General features: G+C 41.1%; 1 protein-coding gene across 1 annotated transcript in view; it reads right to left on the reverse strand.

Annotated features, from left to right (window-relative positions):
• LOC135932637 (NACHT, LRR and PYD domains-containing protein 14-like) overlaps positions 1–23,154 on the reverse strand; it is a 42,575-nt gene that overhangs the window by 4,393 nt on the left and 15,028 nt on the right. The window contains exons 10-16 of the mRNA XM_065470137.1: positions 21,718–21,764; positions 21,006–21,542; positions 16,907–16,961; positions 11,075–11,152; positions 9,795–9,905; positions 8,331–8,507; positions 529–702 (exon numbers count right to left, since the gene is read on the reverse strand). Coding sequence (XP_065326209.1) covers positions 529–702; positions 8,331–8,507; positions 9,795–9,905; positions 11,075–11,152; positions 16,907–16,961; positions 21,006–21,542; positions 21,718–21,764 — 1,179 coding nt within the window. The remainder of the gene's footprint in view (positions 1–528; positions 703–8,330; positions 8,508–9,794; positions 9,906–11,074; positions 11,153–16,906; positions 16,962–21,005; positions 21,543–21,717; positions 21,765–23,154) is intronic.

Genomic DNA, 23,154 nt, shown 5'->3' on the forward strand with positions numbered 1-23,154 from the left:
AAATGATCTCTGTTCACTTTTGTCCACTCATTCATTCATGTAAGCTATCGAATGCAGCTTTGATATTCACAGTTTGTTTTATGAAACTCTTTCTAACCCTGAATATTAGAGTGTTACTCCTTCCCTTTTCCAATGATTCATGCTGGCAGTGTAGGAGATTTGGATGTCGAACTGTGTTTTGTATGATGTGTGTATGTTTTATGTTGGACTGCTGTTTGTAAAGCAAATGTCCATTTTGGTTTTTATTTCAGTGTCAGTGCCATTCCCCCAAACATTAAGGTGGAATGGAGAGTGGTAGAGTTTTACAGCGAAGTATCCAGTGGAGGATTTTTCTTCTTCTTTGAAGGGTTGTAATGTGAACATTCTTCTGCTGCAGTCAATAGACTAAACCAGCGAAGAAGAAAACAGTCTTCACCATGACGTTCATCAGTGTGAATCAGTATAATATCAGCCTTATGTCTGCAGTTCAGTGTCAGCACAACTTCCACATCATATTCATCTCACCACAACTAAAACATGGAGACTGACCTCAGCGTTTCAAGTCCACATCCTGGACTCTCCAGAAAACCACAAAGCTGTTCCACTCCTGAATCCTGCAGGTTGTTGTTGCTCAGGTCCAGCTGTCTTAGATGGGAGGGGTTGGACTTCAGAGCTGCTGCCAGATAATCACAGCTGATATTTGACAAACCACAACTCCCCAATCTGTATAAAGAATGAAAGCTGTAAGTTAATTAGAAAAAGTGTGTGCTTGAAATCATTCAGCGTTTCATAATTCATTTTAATTCATTTGTATTTATTAAGTGCCAAATCACAACAACCGTCAGCTCAGGACACTTTATTTTATAAGGTAGACCCTAAAATAATACATAAACAGAAAAACAGTCGCATGACCTCCTATGAGCAAGTACTTTGGCGCCAGCAAGAAGGAAAAACTCCCTTTTAACAGCTAGAAATCTCCAGCAGAACCAGGGTCATGGAGGGGCGGCCATCTACCGTGACCAGCTGGTGTAAAAGAAGGAAGACCGGACAAACGACATTTGGTGGAATAATAACAAGTATGATTCCCTGCAGAGAGGTCTATTAACAAATTGTGAGTGAGAAAGGTGACTGAAGAAGAAAAAGCGCATCATGTGAATCTCCCAGCAGCCTACACCTACAGGTCATTCTCAAAAAATTAGCATATTGTGATAAAGTTCATTATTTCCTGTAATGTACTGATAAACATCAGACTTTCATATATTTTATATTCATTACACGCAACTGAAGTAGTTCAAGCCTTTCATTGTTTTAATATTGATGATTTTGGCATACATAACTCATGAAAACCCAAAATTCCTATCTAAAAAAATTAGTATATTTCATTCGACCAATAAAAGAAAAGTGTTTTTAATACAAAAAAAGTCAACTTTCAAATAATTATGCACTCAATACTTGGTCGGGAATCCTTTTGCAGAAATGACTGCTTCAATGCGGCATGGCATGGAGGCAATCAGCCTGTGGCACTGCTGAGGTGTTATGGAGGCCCAGGATGCTTCGATAGCGGCCTTAAGCTCATCCAGAGTGTTGGTCTTGCGTCTCTCAACTTTCTCTTCACAATATCCCACAGATTCTCTATGGGGTTCAGGTCAGGAGAGTTGGCAGGCCAATTGAGCACAGTAATACCATGGTCAGTAAACCATTTACCAGTGGTTGTGGCACTGTGAGCAGGTGCCAGGTCGTGCTGAAAAATCAAATCTTCATCTCCATAAAGCTTTTCAGCAGATGGAAGCATGAAGTGCTCCAAAATCTCCTGATAGCTAGCTGCATTGACCCTGCCCTTGATAAAACACAGTGGACCAACACCAGCAGCTGACATGGCACCCCAGACCATCACTGACTGTGGGTACTTGACACTGGATTTCAGGCATTTTGGCATTTCCCTCTCCCCAGTCTTCCTCCAGACTCTGGCACCTTGATTTCCGAATGACATGCAAAAGTTGCTTTCATCCGAAAAAAGTACTTCGGACCACTGAGCAACAGTCCAGTGCTACTTCTCTGTAGCCCAGGTCAGGCGCTTCTGCCGCTGTTTCTGGTTCAAAAGTGGCTTGACCTGAGGAATGTGGCACCTGTAGCCCATTTCCTGCACACGCCTGTACACGGTGGCTCTGGATGTTTCTACTCCAGACTCAGTCCACTTCTTCTGCAGGTCCCCCAAGGTCTGGAATCGGTTCTTCTCCACAATCTTCCTCAGGGTCCGGTCACCTCTTCTCGTTGTGCAGCGTTTTCTGCCACACTTTTTCCTTCCCACGGACTTCCCACTGAGGTGCCTTGATACAGCACTGGGAACAGCCTATTCTTTCAGGAATTTCTTTCTGTGTCTTACCCTCTTGCTTGAGGGTGTCAATGATGGCCTTCTGGACAGCAGTCAGGTCGGCAGTCTTACCCATGATCGCGGTTTTGAGCAATGAACCAGGCTGGGAGTTTTTAAAAGCCTCAGGAATCTTTTGCAAGTGTTTAGAGTTAATTCATTGATTCAGATGGTTAGGTTAATAGCTCGTTTAGAGAACCTTTTCATGATATGCTAATGTTTTGAGATAGGAATTTTAGGTTTTCATGAGTTATGTATGCCAAAATCATCAATATTAAAACAATTAAATGCTTGAACTACTTCAGTTGTGTGTAATGAATCTAAAATATATGAAAGTCTGATGTTTATCACTACATTACAGGAAATAATGGACTTTACCACAACATGCTAATTTTTTGAGAATGACCAGTATTGCAGCATAACTAAGGGAAGATTCAGAGTCACTTGGTCCAGCCCTAACTTAAATGCTTTTGCAAAATGCCTAATCTTAAAATTAGCTATAATGTCCGTCTCCTGTATCCAACTGGAAGCTGATTCAATAGATGAGAGCTCTGAAAACTGAAGGCTCTGCCTCCCATTCGTTTATGCTACGATTCAGCACAGGAGGGAGGTGGTGAGTGAGTCCTCAGTGATTTGTTCATGCTATGATTCAGCACAGGAAGGGAGGGGGTGAGTAGCTAAAATGTGCTGTTAGCATATTAGCAGAGCGATGCTGCTGTGAACCGAGGAGCTATTGTCTTGATGTGAGCTTCTACTCAGGATTTTTTCTTCCAGTTCAGAGCAGAAATGTTTTTGTTAAGAAACTGACTGTTGTTTTTTTCCCCACAATTTTAATTATAAGCTAGATATATTTCTACTAATGAAATTGGTTTGCTAACAGCAACAGGGATGAGTCAGTGAGTCAGTTGGGCTTGTGAATCATGATTCAAGAGTCTATAAAGTGATTCTCAAGTAGTGAACGATTTGTTCATGATTCGTGCATCACTATGTCACTCTCAGACAGGATATTTCAAATTTCAGAGATATTGTGCAAATGGAAGAAAGCAGTCTTACATATGTGTTTAATATGTGCATTGAAGGACATATGCTGTTTATGACTCCAAGGTTTCTCACAGTGTTAGTAGGGGCCAAGGTAATGCCATCCAGAGTAAGAATCTGGTTAGATACCATATTTCTAAGATTTTTCAGGGCCAAGTACAATAACCTCAGTTTTGTACTCGGATGCAGCCTTACTCAGGCCCCATCCAAGCCTCCATCTTCATTTTCATCACCAGCATCTAAACCAGGGGTGCCGAACTCCAGGCCAGGAGGGCCGGTGTTCTGCAGGTTTTAGATGTGTTCTTTTTCCAACACAGCTGATTCAAATGGCTAAATGACATCCTCAGCATGTCTTGAAGTTCTGCAGAGGCGTGTTAATGAACAGGTGTGCTGACACAGGGTGATATCTAAAACATGCAGGACACCGGCCCTCCTGGCCTGGAGTTCGGCACCCCTGGTCTAGACTAATCCCTAATGCCTAATCCCTATCACTGCTGGGAATCCATTCAGCCATCATTGGCTATTAGAGTCCAATCACCAAACAGGTTGACTGAATTCTGTTCATATATGAATAATGTTCAGTTCATAATAATAATCCCGCTTATTTTTTAGACTGAATATCTTTGGGATGATTTGATAGCTCTTTCAAAGACAGGGACTCCAATTAGAGAGTAGGCACAGAGAGTTAGTTCCAGATAAATACTAATGACTCTTAATTGGTGTTATGGCCCTGGCCCTTGGATGGAGTGAGACTGCTTTTATTTTTTGGTTCATGCAAATCAAAGTGTGCTGAGACTTGTGGATGATTGGTTACTGGGAGACCCATGCGAGCCCTCTTTTATGCAGATTGAAGTGTGCCAGACCATGCGGATGATTGGGTGCCTGAAGATCCCATGACACTCCAATTAGATAAATAGGGGCAGTGGCTAAAACTTAGTTAAAGAAACTGGATGTTATCCAAGCTCATGTGCTGAGGATTTGTTTAGGGGCGGTTAAGACAATGCCAGTATGTGCTCTTCAGGTGGAAGCTGGAGAAATGCCTCTGCATATTAGAAGGTAGCAGTTGATGGCTAATTGTTGGGTTAATTTGAATGGTCACAACAACAATCATCCTGTTAAGAAGGTGTTGAATTTTTTTGGGAGAGAGGTAAGGAATTTAAAAACAGCTTTGGATGGGTTGGGGATGAGAGGGCAAGAGCAGTTAAGGTCAAGGAATTCAGCTAGACAGTGTTGTGGCCTATAAGGCCCACTTGGGCATGGGATTTCATTAAAGTGGATAGAACGTTAATGGATATTAAAAAGAGGGACATCACAACAGATCTTTGTCAAGAATCTTATAGTAGATTGGAGGGCAAGTACAGTAGCTATGTGCAGGTGTACACAGATGGATCGAGAGATCCAGATAGTGTAGCAACTGGTTTGGCAGTGGTAGTTCCGGAATTAAATATCAAGTTTGGGAAAAGAACATCAAACTTTTTGAGTGTTTAAGCAGTAGAGCTTTATGCCATATTGATGGCATTAGAATGGGTGGAAGACAGCAGAGTTCCAAAAGTAATAATATGCACTGATTCATTGTGAGCTGTGTTAAGTATAGAAAATGGTAATACAAGTAGTAATCAGACCATTCTGTATGAAGTTATATTATGTGTTCTAACCACAGAGTGTGTGAACAGGGCAAACGTGAAGTAATAATGTGGACACCAGCTCATATAGGCATTATGGGGAATGAAAGAGCAGATAGAATGGCTAAGGAAGTTGTTAAACGAGTAGACATAGAGGTACAGATACCATTATCTAAATCTGAGGGAAGGTATATTGTTTGGAGTGAAAGTAAGAAGTTATGGAAAATGGTGTGGGATAATGAAACTAGAGGGAGACAGTTGCATAGTACAAAATACAGTAGAAGAAATAAAGGAATGGACAGGCGGCAGGAGATTGTTATGTGTAGAATAAGAACAGGGCATTGTTACCTGAATCACACTCTTTTTAGAATGGGGAAACATTTAACAGGGCTATGTAATTGGTGTGGTGTTATGGAAACAATTGAGCATGTATTTATTAACTGCAGAAGGTATGGTAACCACAGGAGAATGATCAGGGTAGAATTGGGTATTAGGGGGGAACTTGGGTTTGAAAAAGTGGTTGACTTGCTAGGATGTCATGAAAGGAAAGGAGTGGTTCTTCAGTTTCTGAGAAGAACAGGATTGTTTAAGAGGATTTAAAGAGCTAAGTACAGTCTAGGTAACACCAGAGGGTGGCAGTAATGCATCTTCGATGGATGCAAGCTGCTGTTAAACTGGAGGAAGAAGAAGAATAAGCACTATGGGGACTGCTGCTCAGAAATGAACATGCAGTGTCCTCCTCTTCTTTCAGCCTTGCTTTTGAACTTTGTTTGCTAAACCTGTTTTCAGTGTTGCATTTTGTCTGTTAAACTCGGTATACTGCTGAACTTGGTTTTAGTAGAGCTTTGTGATGCCAGTCTGCCTTAGTTAACCCTTAGCTTTTAATCTTGACTTTTTTTTCTGTTAATTGTTTGCTCAGTGGTCTGATGAACAGCCCTGTCAGTTTTCTGTTTACAGTTTGCAATAAAACCTTTTACTATACTCAGTTTTCATGTGGGTCTTGTGTATGTTACTCTCCTCCTGTCGCCTAGCAGAAGGGGTCGTAACAATTTGGTAAATAACATACCAGCTAGAGGTAGTGGACTGTGATCACACAATTACCCTGAGACATGCTGAACCATCTGCTGAAGGTTAACCTGCTGTTGTTGAACAGCCTTGGGATCCAATGATAACTATATTTATTTCACAGAGCAGTGGTGGCAGCTTCCTCAACACACTGAGGAGTAGGGATGGGTACCGGTGTCCGGTGCCGTGATGGCACCGGTTCTGACATAAACAGTAGTAACCAGACCGAAAAGCAGCGCACGTTTCGGTGCTTTATTTCGGTGCTTTTTTTTTTTTCTTGAGATGTCATATGCTTTGGATTCTAGCCAATCATTTTACCTTTACAAGGATAGTAGGCGGGCCCAGGTACGTACGTTCTTTTAGAGCAGAGCTACAGATTAAAAATGCCCAAGGTGAAGCGGTCAAAAGTCTGGCTGTACTTCACAGCAAAAGATGCAAACTCAGCAGCCTGCAACAAGTGCTTTAAGCCCCACGCCCCCGGTACAGCAAAAAGGAGGAGATCCGTTTAATTGGTTATAACACGGGGTGAGAAATATAAGTCCAGACATGTGTGGTATCCACAGAAACCTCTGAATCTCAACTAAAATGTCATATAAACCATTTCTACAACCACCAAACTCAACGAAAATAAGCCATGATTAAACGAGCAGTTATGTAAATGCACACAAGTCCGCTAAACAAACAAGGCGAACCAGAAATTCTTCAGACTTCATGTAACCGGCTAAAGAAAGGCTGGTTATCTTCCAGAGCTTTCACCAATTCCAAACACCAAGTTTCGCCACACTCTGACCAAAATTCACTGAATTAGCTGCAAAAGAAGACCGCAAAAACACACAGCGGCGCAAATGCGCTAAGACAGAAATTGGCTTACCGTCCAGATTTCCTCCGTTATTTTCGCCGGTAGCCGGTAACCACGTGATTGCCGGTAGTTACCACGCCTACCTAGCCGCATCAGAGCCGTTTTCCGTCAACCACCTCCATTTTAGACCCACCTATAGACACGTGACTGGACAGACGTCACATGCAGTAAATTTGGGCCCACGTGGGTTTTGGCATTACAACGTCTGATTGGTTGAAGTAGTGAGCGTGGCATCGTTACTGTGACTCTATTGGCTCAAACACTTAAAAAGAGGTGTCAATCATGCAAAGTGACCAAAAGAAACCAAAGTTACAGCCCCTCAGAGTTTAAAGGGCCAGAGGCCAATTAAGCGTGTGGTTAATTCTTCATTTTTAAAAGAAAGCATTTTTAGGCATGTTAATAAAATTAATTAATGACTGCTCTTAAATACCTAAAAAAATCAACTGGCGTGGTGTCCAATTGTGTGCAAGAATTGGACATTTTTGTACAACGTCTGGATATTCATGTATTGACAGTGCTGTAATTTTTCACTGTTTCACTTTAAAAACATAAATCTTTGAACAGATGATGTTTATATGTTATTACGGTTCTTATCATTTTGCAGAAAAAAAGAGACTGCTAAAAATAAAAACATGAGAGGCTTTTGGACGAAGTTTGTGTTCTCCATTCTTTAAGCACCGGTTCGAGCACCGTTTAAGCACCGGCACCGTTTCAAAAGTACCGATTTGGCACCGGTATCGGATAAAACCTAAACGATACCCATCCCTACTGAGGAGTATAGAAGGAAACCCGACTCATAGACTAATTTTGATTGCACATTAGTTAGCTCCTTGTCTCCAATTTATAATCAACACAAACTTCAGCAGAGACCAGTTTAACATTACTAACTATTGCCCAGCATGCCATGCAGCAGTGTCAGTTTGCAAATGTGCAGTGATTCCTGGTCCAATCTCTTTCACTTTCACAGATTGCTGTGTGTCGTGACCTTTGACCTGCTAGGGAAAGTCCACTGTGGATTATTCATTGTTGTGTCTGATACTTAGAACTGTGAGGAAGAACGGTACACAGTTAATCAGGGTCCCCTCATTCTGAATTAGGAATGTAGGCTGGTTGGCGCCCTGTGGAGAGTATAAGTGCTTGAAATGTGAACATTCTTCTGCTATACTCAATGGACTAACTCAGAAAAGAAGAAAACAGACTTTTTCTTCTTCTTTGAAGGGTTGTAATGTGAACATTTTTCTGCTACAGTCAATAGACTAAACCAGCGAAGAAGAAAACAGTCTTTACCAGAAGATCCTCAGTATGGATCAGTATAATATCAGTCTTATGTCGGCAGTTTAGTGTCAGCACAACTTTCACACCATATTCATCTCAGCACAACTAGAACATGGTGACTGACCTCAGAGTTTCAAGTCCACATCCTGGACTCTCCAGAAAACCACACAGCTGCTTCACTCTTGAATCCTGCAGCTTTTTGTTCAACCTCAGGTCCAGCTCTCTCAGATAGGAGGGGTTGGACTTCAGAGCTGCTGCCAGATAATCACAGCTGATCTCTGACAGACCACAGCTCACCAATCTGTGTAAAGAATTAAAGTTGTAAGTTTATTAGACAAAGTCTGTGCTTGAAATCATTCAGTGTTTCATAATCAGTCCAGAGCTGAAGAAGGTTCAAAATGTTATAGTTTAGAAAATGGAAACTCCAAACAGCCAACAGGAAGCAGCTTGAAACAAACACAAGAGAAAATAAATTTTCATTTTAAACTAGTACATTTCTAACAGGAGTATTTTAAAGACAGTGTCACTGATGATCAACTTCTCTTCACTAAAAGTTTGAGTAATAGATGCACGATAGACTGGACCATGTACGCATGCTTTCTAGCATACATTTATTATTACAGTTGCTGCTACATACAAATGGCTGCAGCTCACAAACACACACTAAAAGCAACAACACCACCACTCAGGACCCAGTACAGCCTTTAAATACTGGTATGGGGTGATTGCCTATACCTATACCTTAGGTATACTGGCTCATTTGACAAATTTATGCTTGCAAAGACACTTTGAAACTACTATCAGTATGTTTCCTGTCCTACTAGGAGGGATCAAACTCTAGACCTTTTTTCATTTGGTCAGTGAAGGATGCTTTTCCACCTGAAGAAAGACCAGCTCTTTACTCAAGGCAGGGACATCAGCACTTCCACGGGAGAGCAACACTGCACAAACATAGATGCAGCACAGCCACTGAAGTACAAGGACAAAGAAAAGGCAAGGGAGAAGACCCTGGTGGTGTGGATGGACCCTTTAGGGGCTCCAAGACTGAGGAAGAAACCTCCATGCTAAGGATGCTGCAGTGATCTGGGGAACTCGGTCCATTCTGAGACCACACCATGTAAACTAAATGGACCGCAATTTCTTTACAGACTTCAGCCAAATGAACATCTCCAATAGTGCACAAGCTGTGAGCAATCAGCTGTTTAATCATATACACAGATTCTTTCATCAGCTGTAATGTGAGTGTACTGATTGTCAAACATCTCCCTATCACCACTCCACTGTCAGCCTTTAAATAAACCCTGCTCAAGTCTGTGACTTCCTTTTGAAGTCGAAAGGAAAAAGTGTTGTTCTGTCGTTTAGAAAGACTTTAATAATAATAATAATGCATTGGATTTATATAGCGCTTTTCAAGGCACCCAAAGCGCTTTACAAGGCCATTATTCATTCACGCTCACATTCATACACTTTAAGCACTCAAAATTCTTCACATTTGTCTCCAGACATTTCCTGAACAATTATGAACTAAAGAATTCAATCAAAGATCTGAAATGTAAATAACGATAATAGCTGCAATTAGTGAACTCACTTGAGAGTTTCCAGTCGACAGTTTGGATTCTCCAGTCCAGCACACAGAAGCTTCACTGCTGAATCCTGCAGGGTGTTTCCACTCATGTCCAGCTCTGTTAGACGGGAGGGACTGGACAGAGATGAGGCCATAACTTCACAGTGAGTTTCTGAGAATCCCAAACTAGTCTGTCTTTGAATATAGAAAATAAAATGTGTTATTATAAAAGCAGAAAATCTGCATCATAAACACAGACTGAATGTATATGAAGACAAAAAGAGTGACATCATAATCTGATGAACATCTACTCTTCGCATCTGTGCTTCAGCTTCTTACTGTGTTTGACATGACACAATGATTTATTCTCTCTCTGACCTGCAGACTTTTAATGACTATCTTTGTTTACTTTTAATCTGCAGATGAAGGAGGGAAGATGGCGACACATTTAAGGTTCCGTAATGTCCACAGTCTGTCAGTGAGATCTGATCCAGACTATTATCCAGATTTATAAAAAAGTCTCCATGAGCACTTGTTTATCCACATTGTTTGTTCTCAGATGTAATAATTATATATAGCACATTTAAAGACCACAAAGTACACAAAAGTGCTTACCAGTAAAATCACAAATAAATAAATAATATATATATATGTATACACACACACATACAGCGTGATCTGTAGGTGTGGTCCTTAATAAGTGGGATTGTCCAAATTTAACCAAACTAATCACAACTTTTCCAAAAGTACATTTGATTAAAGATTTACATAGGAAAGGTAGGGAAATATATTCTTACAGTTTTAAAGAAAAAAAACTTAATTTTGGTAATATAATGTACAGTTGCACTGAATTTAATTTATTGATTTCCATGAACATCACCGTTTGCTCAGTGTTGTCCTCGTGGAGGTTTCATTAACAGCCACCAGTATGATCCAGGCTTTAGCTGCTTAGAAACTAACCTGGGTCTCTTTGTAACCTCTCAGACCGTTTAACAGATCAAACACAAAGACATGAGAATCAGAGACCGAGCAGCTCTGTTCTTTGAAGACAAACATGGAACCCGCTCAGTACAGACTTTCCCCAAAGATATCATCATCAAAGCAGCTTTTTCCTATGAGCAAGAGTCCTCTTACATTACATTACAGCTTTTTACAGGAAAACTGGACAAAACTGATTTTTTTTTATAAATTCATTTTCATTTCTTCTCAGCACACAAACCCAGTCAAAATCAACCACGCTCAACACTAATTATAATGTCACTTTAGAATTATTACTGTTAACTCAGTGAGTTCAGTTCTCTGACCTCGTTGGTCTAGGTTCACCGGACTCTGCTCTCTTCTCCTCTTCGTCCATCATCATCCTCTTGTGGATGTCAGTCAGTCTAAAAGGTAAACCACAAACAGGTGGCTCATCTGTGATTCATCATCCTGTCAGTCAGCCACTTAAGGCAGTGGCTGTGAGTAATCTTCTCTGGACTATTGTGTAACACGCGTCAGTGTAATCCTGGTCTTTGCAATATTTTGAGTTCTCTTTATGCTTTTCTCAGTATTAAATACCTTGTCCTTGTATATAGACTCCCAGGCCCTGTCCTTAGACCATTTCCCAGAATCTGTAGAGTTTAGCAACTTAAGTGTAGTACATAACACACTAGCAGTTGTGCAAAAAAAAGAACTGTTTCTTGTGATTTGCAGTCTGCGCTTGAGTCTGCCCTGCTCTGCCTAGACAAAAATAATTTCAGTACAGTGGTGTACAGTTCTTCCACCTTTTTAATTCATTATAATAAAAACATTAGTCCAATGTTTATGTAATTTTTCCTCTATTTCTCATTAATGCTCTTTTTCATTGACAGAATTTTTTTTCTTCTATATTTCTTTTGTCAAAGTACTGAAAAATCGATATTTTCTTTTAATAGCCTGTAATATTAATCACAGTGACAGTAAAGGAGGAAAAGGCGATAAAAACAATGCAGCTGAGATGTGATGTCATCATGTACGCTGTGTCTCTGTGTGAACTATTGATGGAACTCACAGAGTACAAACTATAAGTACACAAATGTAGCTCAGAGCGGCTAACAAACTCGGCCTCGTTGGTCCAGCTGTGAGTCCGTTATGTGAATTATGCAGCGGCAGATTTGTGCTGAAACTCAGCTGCACACAGCTGATGTTAGCCAGAAAAACATTACACACTGACTTTAAAAAGAGAGAAAGAGAGACCTGGAAATAAAAAGACACACGATTTGTTGTGTGAAGAAATCAAACATGAGCTGAACAAACAGTAAAGTTCCTAAACACAAACTGTTAAAAGGAGGAAACAAAGCAAACTTACCGTTTCTTTTGACAGAGACACGCAAACAACAAGATCCACTCCACACCTGGACACCAAACATGAACATACAGGTTAGCTGCTTCCTGGAAAGAGGTGGGACTACACCTGATGCAAAAGAGGTGGGAGAGGCTGAGCAGAGCAGCACTCCGCTTCATTTCAAAACATCCTTAAAGTTGCTGAACAACAAATTTTTATGTCTAAAAGCTTCCCTCTCATCTCTTTTCCATTTCTATTCTTTTAATTTTTTTTTCATTTTGCTTAAAATTGTGCTTTTCCGTGCAATTTTTTCAAGTTCAATATTAAATATATCCATTGTTCCTCTCCCATCATTGAGCAGACTTAACTCCAAATACGAGACTCAAAAACTGACATGAGAACTAAAATCAAACAAATGAGAAAAGGGCTCATCTTCTTCTTTATAGAATGAAAAAAGAACAAAGTCATCAAGCTCCAAACACTTGATGAACTTATTGCATTCAGGGACCTTCTGGCCTCCTGAGAGCTTTCTCTCTTCCTTTTTGCATTTTAACTCAATCTTAAACACAAAGGTGCCAGGGTAGAGCTGTGTGGTGGGAAAAAGCTAAGAAATACAATGTGACCACATATTCCAGATTACTGCTTTCTTTGAACCATGGCTGCAGCTTTTCAGCCAACAGGCAAACAGGAGAGTTCAGCTGCTGATGCTGCAGCGACGTGGAGGTGGAGAGATTCCACCGTAGTGATGTGATTCTTCAGCGATGTAGAAGAGATGAGAAAACACAAGGAAACCAAGGCACATTGAGAAACACACAGCAACATGAGACAGCTCACCAATAGGCAGAGGACTAAATACACAGAGGATATGAGGGGTTGGGAAACAGGAGGGAAACACAGCTGGAACTAATCAGACGTAATCAGACATGGAGAACCCAAAACTAAATGCATTGAACACAGGACAAGGGATTATTAAAATGAAACAGGACACATGCGACACACTAACGGTGCGCACACACCGAACGCGAAAGAGGCGGCCAGAGCGTCAGGTTCACATGTAAAGTCAATGGAAAGAGCACGATGACACGCGATTGCGCGTCCGGCGAAAATGCGGAGGCAGATTTGCGTCGGGAAAACGCCAAAACCCGTGAAATGCGCGTCAGTGTACCGCGTGGGGCGCGTGTGACTCGCGAAAGAAAACCACGCGCGTCAGGTCGTGTGTTGCATTTTGTGCACACGCTGAGTTGAAAAATATAAACTCCGGTGTCAAATCACGCCCCGACAACCAATCAGGAGCCTGGTGACGTGGCTGTAACTAGGTCAAAGGGGCAGATCCAGTCACTCCGTATGGAGGAAAAGCTCATCAGTGCCGTGGCTAATCATCCAGAGCTAAATGATGCTAGTTGCTACTTCTACCGAGACAGGAATAAAACTGACCTAGCTTGGAGGCACATTAGTGAGGAGATTGGGCAACCTGGTAAGTTCATTCATTCTGCTTTTTAATTTCCAGACTGACCCGATGAAACCGTGCAAAAGCTAGCAAGCCCGCCTACTGTCCCGATATTTTCCCACTGATGTACAAATACCTTTCCGCTAACAAGATAATGTGCTTATTCAGAGGACGTCTGCAGCACAACACATCTGGCACAACTTCCTCCCACATTTCCGGTTCACGTGCGTGGAAAGATGCAATTTTGAGGCGTGGTGGATTTTCCCTGGACACGCGTTGAGGTGCGAATGTGCACGCGTGACATTAGGGGCGTTTGGGCGTTTTCGCTCGCCTCTTTCGCGTCCGGTGTGTGTAAGACATGGACTGAGGACAGGGAAACACGGGAGCAAGACACATGACTGGGAAACAGATGAATGCATATAAAGACAGAACCTTAAAATTCTTAGGGGACATGACAGAGTACACATGGAATGCTGACTAAGGAGAGGCAAGTAACAGAACCATGAATAATACTATATCACAGAATATATATTAAACCAGAAACCACAAACAGAGACCCAGGACCATGACACAAAGGGCCGTACTAAAACTTCATGATAGCTCAAGCAGCCGTTGGCCAGTTTGATCTGTACTGTGTGCTGGTAAGTTTAGGTCTGTTCAGTCAGCATGTGCTCCTTATAAGTGCTGCATAAGAAGCTCCACGCTCTTGCTCATTTTACAAATTGCTAATGCTTGATTCATCAGCTCAATGGCAGGATTTCACAAAATAAGAGTTGGTGCTGTACAAATAAAACTGAATTGAATTGAAAATTTAATTGGATTGAATTAAAAACATGAGGACATACATGTAACCTTTAAATCTAAGCTCTCTTCTTCCTCTCCCTGTCTTTCTTATCTTTCTCCATCTCTGAGTGAAGTTAGCTCTCTTTTCTCTCCTATCAAATACAGCAGCTGGACATTTGAGACACACTTTGAGACAAACTGCACACAAAGATTTTGTGTGTCCGTTGGTGTTTTTTGAGCTCATAGTAACGCTACATTTCAAATCACCTGATACTTAAAAAACGTAAGTTCCTTTATGCTTGCTTCTCTTTAGCATCTCTGGTTAAAGGCTGAAGTACTGCTCCACAACTTATGGACACCTGTCCTGGAACAAGACTGACTTTCATGTGTTTCTATTTAGGATCAGAAACAAGGATCTGTATGATGTGTGAAGGCTCGTAGGGACGTGAAATAACCCCCCTAAATGTGTCAAACTAAACTTAACAAGCCTTTCTGAAAATGTAAGAAAGTACAGATATTTGTTTAAACATGTAGGGAGTAAAAGTAAAAAACTGTGAGAAACAAACATAGCTGACAGTAAAGATGAGTGGAGCTCATTCTCTAACTAACCACTGTGTTGGGTATGGCAGTAAAATAATTTTTGTGCTGTGGGACAGTTCCCGTAAAACACAGTAAATAACGCACAGGGCATGAAGTGTATCCACTCTTGGTTTCATAAAGCGTGGACACAAAGATGTGGCCAGGTTACAGGAAGAAAGCAGTGTGGGAATCACTTGATGTTTATGCTGACAGCTTTTCATTGAACTGATGCTCTCACTGCTGTTCTGCTTTGTTAAGAAAGAAAACTGTGAGTCACTTGTATACGTTTCGTCCTTTTCCCCGTACCAGCTCAAAGCCACTGTAGGATCTACTTCTTCATGCCCCCTAATTTTAGTTCTGACATGTTTTGGAATATAACAAATCAGAGTCAGCTGTGATGAAACTCCTACTGCCTCCTTGGGCCTTCTTCTTTTTGGTTTTGTGTAGCAGGCAGAGCGTGACAGTCAGACACTAGCAGGACACATTTCTGTTCCACTCAGCTAAAAAGGGCCTGCTAACATTGCCTCTCTTCAAATGTGATGTTTTTGGTTTTTGGTTAAGACACTTCACAGATTCTTTTCTTTATCACAAGCATAAGAAAAAACAGAGCTCATCTATAATCTGTGTCATGATTCAGAAACAACAAGCAGTATCCTGTTATGACTCATAATCAGTTTCTCCAAATAAAATAAATCATTATATAACAAGATTTATGGAAAGTAAAAACATTTCATCTTGACAAGTGAAATTAGTCTGACAGTTTTACTGGATCATGATCTCGTACAGATTTGTGTGTAGAAACAGATCTTTGGTATCTTGTAATGTAATGTAAATTTTTTGACCCTCATCAGTCTGACTTCAGGCAAGATGATTCAGAGTAAAGTTCACCTGTTAACATGAAACCTTGTTGTATCTGCTTCTGTGAACAGACAACTAATACATCAAATACAGCCACACCCAGACTGGTGACTTTGTTTGAAATAAAAATATTTATACTGTAAACACTTAGTTTCTCTGTTTACAGACTAAAGATCCAGCCAGTCTTTCTATCTTTACCTGTGTTGTAAAGACTAAGAGCAGAGATGAAACCAACAATTCAATCAATGAGCAGGATCCACACCTGAACTTCATTTAAATGTGGTGACAGGGTGTGGTCATTTGCACAGCTGCAGGGAGTGGTGGAGCAGCTGCTAGATGCCATGTAATTTTGTCCCTCATATTTCGCAGTGACATGCTGGTTAAAAACAGGCACCGTTGAAATGGGTAGAGTGTTCAAAAATCAGGCAGGTGGTAGTATATTATGACTCGGCAGCTGTTCTTTCAAGTCTACATTCATTTTGTTTAAAGACAAGGCAGGGTATGCTGTATACCATTCTGGAGAATATAAGCAGAATAAGGTGTTGTGGAGGCAATATTCCCTTTCTTTGGGTGGCAGCTCATGTAGGCATCAGTGGAAATGAAAAGGTGGGCTAAAGGAGCATTGACTAAAAATAAGACTGAGATAGAAATTAAAAGCAGAAAATCTGAAGCAAAAGGTATTGTTTGGAGGCAGGTTGTTAAGGAGTGATCAGGGCGATCGTGGCTCAAGAGTTGGGAGTTTGCATTGGAATCGGAAGGTTGCCGGTTCGAGCCCCGGCTCAGTTGTTGTGTTCTTGGGCAAGACGCTTCACCCTTAGCCTATTGGTGGTGGTCAGAGGGCCGGTGGCGCCTCTGTCAGTGCGCCTCAGGGTGGCTGTGGCTACAATGTAGCTTGCCATCACCAGTGTGTGAATGGATGGATGACTAATTGTGTAAAGTCATCCTTAGGGACTAGTAAAGCGCTATACAAATACAGGAGGAGTTTGTGGAGTGTGCCAGGAGGAGGAGGAGACGGTAGAGCATAACATACTGCCATGCAAGGGTTATGATGTGGAGAGGAAAGTTCTGCAGATCAGAGCACAGGTGAGGGAACTGGTGGGGTTTGAAGGATATGAAAGAGTGTAGGGTTTTTGTTTTGTGGTACAGATTGTAAGCTCGCTTTCTGACCCATACTCTGGAACAGTAGGAGGCGGTAATGCTCTTTTACGTTGGTTGTCAACAGCTGTTAAACAAAAAGAAGAAGAAGAATTAAAACAGGCACAATTATTACAGGATATTGCAAATGCAGTACTTGTGATACAGAACTTATTCAGATGTCAAACTGTCAGATTTTAAGGAAACTGCTGCAGCTTTCTGGACAATAGCTGTCTCAATTGTCTCTCCTAGGATTTTTCACATTTTTAAAAAATTAACACTGCTGTCATATTTTTTCACCAAACATATCTTATTTAATTTTGCAACAAATTCCATAATATTTTTCTCTTCTGTGATATTGAAAGACTGCATGTTACTAAAAATCATGCCAACTGAGAAATCGTCAAGCTTCTTCTCCCTGTTCACCGACAGAAACCAGAGAAACTTTGCAAGTTCTGTGTTTGTTCTGTTATTTGTGTCATTAGTTAATTAACAAATATGAATACATTGCCGAAGTATGTTATTATAGTAATAACTTCACTTCTTCTCATTTTCATGAAGTTTGACATTTACCCAAGATAGACTAGATGATTTTCATTCATTCATTACATCTCACGTACAGATTTACTGTCTGAGTAAATCTGTACATGTACGTGTGCGTGTGTTCGTGTGTGTGTGTGTGTGTGTGTGTATTCTGTATCAAACCCGAGTGTACTTTCACGCAATTAAGCAAAAGTCAACAATCCCCTATTCGACACAGGTGACCTTGAAGAAGTAGAAGGATAGGGCAGAGAGTCATACCAGTCTTGTAATCTGGGGGAATTGTTCCAGCTTCATTCTTGGGGCTTCCAGCTGGTGAGGAAAGGCCACATGAAGATAGTGATTGTTTAGGTTTGGTTTAGGCCGAAGAAGTTGCTCTAATGTCCATCACTGGTCCCGATTCTAGATCTCCGGGTGCAGAGTCTTGAGCTTCTCTATTATTTTATCCATATTGTGCTCAATAAACAAAGTCTGACTGCTCGTGGCTCTAGCCACTGTCAATCATGCCGGCCAGCCTTGTGAGATTTGGACTTACGTTGCCAGACAATAAACACTTTAGTATAAAATATGTGAAAATCACAATAGATTATATTACAGACATAAACATGAATAATGACATTGCTGAAGAGTTTTCATGTCTTGTTGCGCAAGATCATGTCAAAATGTTCCCATAGAGATTCATATCTCTATCATTATCAAATACACAAAGAAGCAACACTAACCCACGAGCTGTGAGGGGATGCACTCTACTGTATCTGATACTGTATACTGATGTAAATATGTAAAAATTGTGCTTCGGTTCTGTGTCCTGTTCTGTTTGTATATGTGTGTTTTTTTGCTGCTGATACAACCAATTTTCCCCTTGTGGGACAATTAAAGGATTATTCTATTCTATCTTTGTTTGTAAATCCCATCAAAACGGGAACGTTTTCCTAACAAACCTTCTTCCTAATATTCCTTCCCAAAAGCAAAGCTTTAAAGTGGATCAAACGTCTTTTCTTGAAGATGTTGTTTTCTGAATGAAATGAGTGAAATGACGTAAAGGTAAATGTAAAGGTCATTGGTAGTGTTGTGGTTAAATTAAAGACATTTTCCACTGAGTGTTCAGACTTTCTGTACATGTAGGAGAATGAGCAGGGAACAGGTGTGCTGTGCTGATGGACTGGAAACAGGGTGAACACACTGGGGCAGGTGGGGAACAGCAAGGATCTGAAATTATACAAGATGTTACTAAGCAATGACTTTAAGAAGACATCGGAGCTAAAATGAGTTTTTGTAGTGATGTCCTGCTTGAAGCTGACGCTCCAGTTCTTGTGTCAAAAAAATCAACACACTGCTTCAGAAGCACTGTGTCGAAGCTTGATTCGTTTGGTCAGAGTCACGTGATCAGTGACGTCCGAAGCTTCATTTAGAACCTCACTGCTTCGGTATCTGATTCAATGGTTTATTGGAAAGTGAATCAGTCGCGGGATTTGTGGAGCATTTTGATGGTGACAGATAGCAAACCACTGATATTTCTACTGAGAGATATGGAGCCAGAGAGGAACAGAGGAGGTTCTGTTGTGTGGGAGTATTTTGAGTTGATTTCGGGTGGGTTGACCTGGTGGGTTTTCCAGCTTTGTGTTCTTGCTCTTTGCTTTTGTTTTGTGCGTGTTTATTTTATCTGAAAACGGGAAAAACTTCAAATGTCAAAAATCTGCTTTTCATAATATAAATATCATTAAATAACTTTAGAAAGACTTCCATTTGACTCTTTACATTTAATGTTAGTAAAATTAACTGCATCTCTACCAGTTTCTCTGCACTCCAGCCTCTTCTGTTCCATGTGAGGCACACATGGAAGGCAGGAGAAATTATCTCCACAGAAAGGAACAGGTTCGGCCATGGCACAGTGGAACAAATTCTCTTCTTAAATAAAAATGAAAAAGGGTTACCTTAAATGCATCATGTTTTTAATTTGCAAGTTCATAAGCATTTTCCCTTTCCAGTTCACAATCAATTTTCCCCCCAGATCCAAAATATGCATAGGAAATTTCCCTTATATAATATTTATAAATATACCCGTCCGGCGATAAATTGCATAAATACGTGGAGGCAGGACCTCACAGCAGAAGCATACTCCATAATGTGTTAGACATTATTACATTTATATTGTATGTAATGTGGTATTTTTCGATTATTGTATTTTCCAACATCAAGAAATCACAAGTAAAGGAAGACTACACAATGGTGCATGTTTAAACAAGGAAAGTTTACTGGTCAAAATTATTTATCAGACAAATACCCCCCCCCTCCCCGCCAACAAATAAAAAAGAAACAGCGACTGCTGTTTGAACGGTCATGTAGCATTAAATCCGTCCGTTATACTGTATAATCTGGAGATTCTGACAGAAATTTGCAACTATCCTTTGAAGCACCGCTCCTCTCTAAAAAGCAACAAGGAAAATTATTACGCCATATGTATATAACATAATAACTTTATAACTTAAAGCATAATTGGGAAACGTAAAGTCCGAAACAAGTCTTTATGTTAAGGTCCATCGGTCAAAAAATACTGTTTGCTCTGGGTCTAAACAGAGCGCGTTGTGTGTGACGTCTTCTTTTGCTCATGTGGGCTGCTTTGAGGGTTCACACTAGATCGTGTTTGCTGTCACATTTAATTTGTAGTGTGAACAAGCAGACAAAAAAAATCGGATTTGATCAAAAAATCGGAATTGATCATTAAGACCTGCAGTGTGAACGTAGCCTAAGTCTTGCCTGGATGATGCGGAACCTTCTGCCCGATTGCAGAAGTTGGAACAGTTTGCTGGACACCCAGATACTTGAAGGACTGCACCCTCTCCACTGGATTGATGATAATGGGCTTGTAGTCTCTGTGCTGACTCCTTCTGAAGTCCACCACCAGCTCCTTGGTCTTGCCAACGTTCAGCTGGAGATGGTTTTCCTGGCACCATGATGCCAGATTCTTAATGCACTTAATGCTCAGGAATTCCAGATGTGGCGAGCAGCCGCTGGAAAGAGTCGAAATGCTCCTGGCATCACACCACTTTCTGTTTACCATGAAACACACTCCTCCACCTTTGGTTTTGCTTGACTCTGCCGTTCTGTCCACGCGGAGCACAAAGAATGAATCCAACAGAGTTATGGCCTGGTCCAGCACGGTGGGGGTCAGCCATGTCTCCGTGAATCACAGAATGTTGCAGTCCCTCATGTCCCATTGGAAGGTGACTCTTGCTCTTTATTGGTATTTTATTACTGCTTTTACTGGTTGTGAAGCACTTTGCTGGTTGTGAACTAAGCTTCAGAGAATTACAACATAATAATATTCACTGTGAAGCTTTGAGTGGACAAAGACAGAAAAAAAACGTGTATCCTGGAATAATGGGAGCTTCCATCTTTAAAGAACTGAAGAGGAAGAAGTTTACAATAAATAATTTAGAACAGTTTAAAACATCAACTGATTGAATCCATGAATCTAAAAATGTGTTTCTGAGTGAAAGAGACAGACATGTACAGACTGAACTATCACTTCAAAAGTTATAGAGTGTTTCTCTAACAGGTGGACACGCTTTACATTTAACTCAGCACAGACACACTGACGAACCATGATCAACATTAAACCCAGGATAAAGAGGTTCAGTGAATGTGGTGTTGAAGGTGTGGAGATGGATCAGAGTTTCACAGACTCTGTAGAAAGATAGAGTGCCAGCAGGACAGTCTACATACACGGCTACTCTGTTAGAGACAGGGGAGGAGGAAGAGGAGGAGGAGGAAGAGGGGGAGGAGATAGATGTTTCTCTGTTATTGTGCCAGGCATAACGAGGACCATCATCAAAGCAAATCAGACACAGAGACTCTTCATTTCGTCCAAGCAAACATTCATAACTGTCTCCTTTCCTTCTGATTCTTCTGTAACTCAATGATATATAAACATTTCCTCTCCATTCAACCTCCCAGTAACAACGACCAGTCAGACCATTTCTACACAGCAGCTGAGGATGAACATCAAATCTTTCTGGATGATCAGGATATGACTGAACCTCCTCCACATATGTCACCTTCCTGTTGTTGTCAGACAGTTGGAGGTTTGTGTTCACTGTGTTTGTGTCGATTGTGAGTTGACAGGAATCTGATGGAGAGAACAAACACAATCCAGCTGCAGTTATTGATCCATCATCTGTTCATTGATTGACAATTTGATGATGACTCCTGATATTAGAGATGTGAATGAGTGATGTGACAGTTTGAAGATGGTTGAATGTGTGCTGCTTTGTTTTAATGAATCACATTAAAAACACACTTACACTTCCTCAGACCTGGTCTCAACCACTGGACTCCAGCAGGCTCCACCCTGAAAGGAGGAGAGGGGTCAGCCCAGCACAGTCTTTTTCAGCATGCACAAATGGACATTACATGGCTCTCATTCAGATCCTGTTAGACACTGATAAAGGAACAGTCCAACATTTTGACAAATACACTTCAATCCATACGTGGACCATCTTGCTGATGATTAGGACTGATCCTAGATCTGTCAGTACAGCACTGTATTGAACTGAATTCAAACTGTGACCTTCATTATCGTTATATTCCTCTTATGTTTAGCTGGAAAGGACACCTCCCTGCCTTTGCTGTCAGCTGTTTTTCTCCTCTTGGTTTTAGTGTGTACATGAGTGCAGCTTCCCATGCAGCACAGCACATAGAAGCAGACACTATATACATGGATAACATCAGAAAGGACACACAATCAAACACAATCTGTGTGACTGTGAGATCCTAATGGTCGAACCTGATCAGGAAAGGTTATTTTTGTCGGAGAAATTAGTGCCACTACTTTTCCAGAGCCCACTTGATGACCCCCAGTTTGTAGTCCCCAGTGCCATATCTCTGCTGAGTGGGGGAGAACTCCCTTGAGAACTAGCAGGGTGGATAAACAGTAACCTTGTATAAACCCCAATGGCCGATGCATGCCTCTGTCCATGCATTGGCTTCTTCCAAACAAAGAAGAACCCAGCAGTGGTGGAGGGCTGAATAAAGCCAAGTTGGAGAGCCTTTGTGGTGTACTCCTCCTTTTCTTTCCAAGCTCCTTAGTCTACTCCTCCTTTTTTTCCTTGTTTTCCTCCTTGTTTTCCTCTGGGATGGGGAAAAAATACAACAACGGGGGTGGTACAGCTTCAGGGAGGAACTCCATGACCATGTCATATGGCCAGTGGGGATCCCGGCCCAGGATCTGGCAAGACAACTGGGAGATGTGGGTGTTGTGCGGTGCCAGGATAACCAGGGGTAATCCAGGACTGGAGATGGCAGCGAGAATGAGAAAAATAATTATTTCCTGGGTCATCCGCCAAGTACATGTTGACAGGCTGAGTGTGGTGCTGGATGGTGCAAGGCTGAAGAGGCTGAAGAGGCTGAATTCTCATCTACCAAGGTGATGGGAATTATATAGTCCACTGAGTTCAACGGAATATGTAGTTGAGAAGCAAAATTCTGGTCAATAAAGTTTTAGCTGCCCCAAATCGCTAGGAATAGCATCAACAGTGAACCACTGTGTTTCAACTAAAAAAAAAACACTACCTTTTGTTGGAACAAAGAGAGGTCGGAGGAATGGCAAATGGACTGGTTCTTATATAGCAGTTTTCTACTCTAAATAAGCATTCACAGCACTTTAAAGAACTTGCCTCATTCATTCAAGCACTTTTTCTTTGCTCTATGTAAATACCATTTATACACACTCATACTCTGAT

The sequence above is a fragment of the Pelmatolapia mariae genome, linkage group LG3_W (genome assembly GCF_036321145.2).
Source record: "Pelmatolapia mariae isolate MD_Pm_ZW linkage group LG3_W, Pm_UMD_F_2, whole genome shotgun sequence".
In the NCBI taxonomy this organism is placed as follows: Eukaryota; Metazoa; Chordata; class Actinopteri; order Cichliformes; family Cichlidae; genus Pelmatolapia; species Pelmatolapia mariae.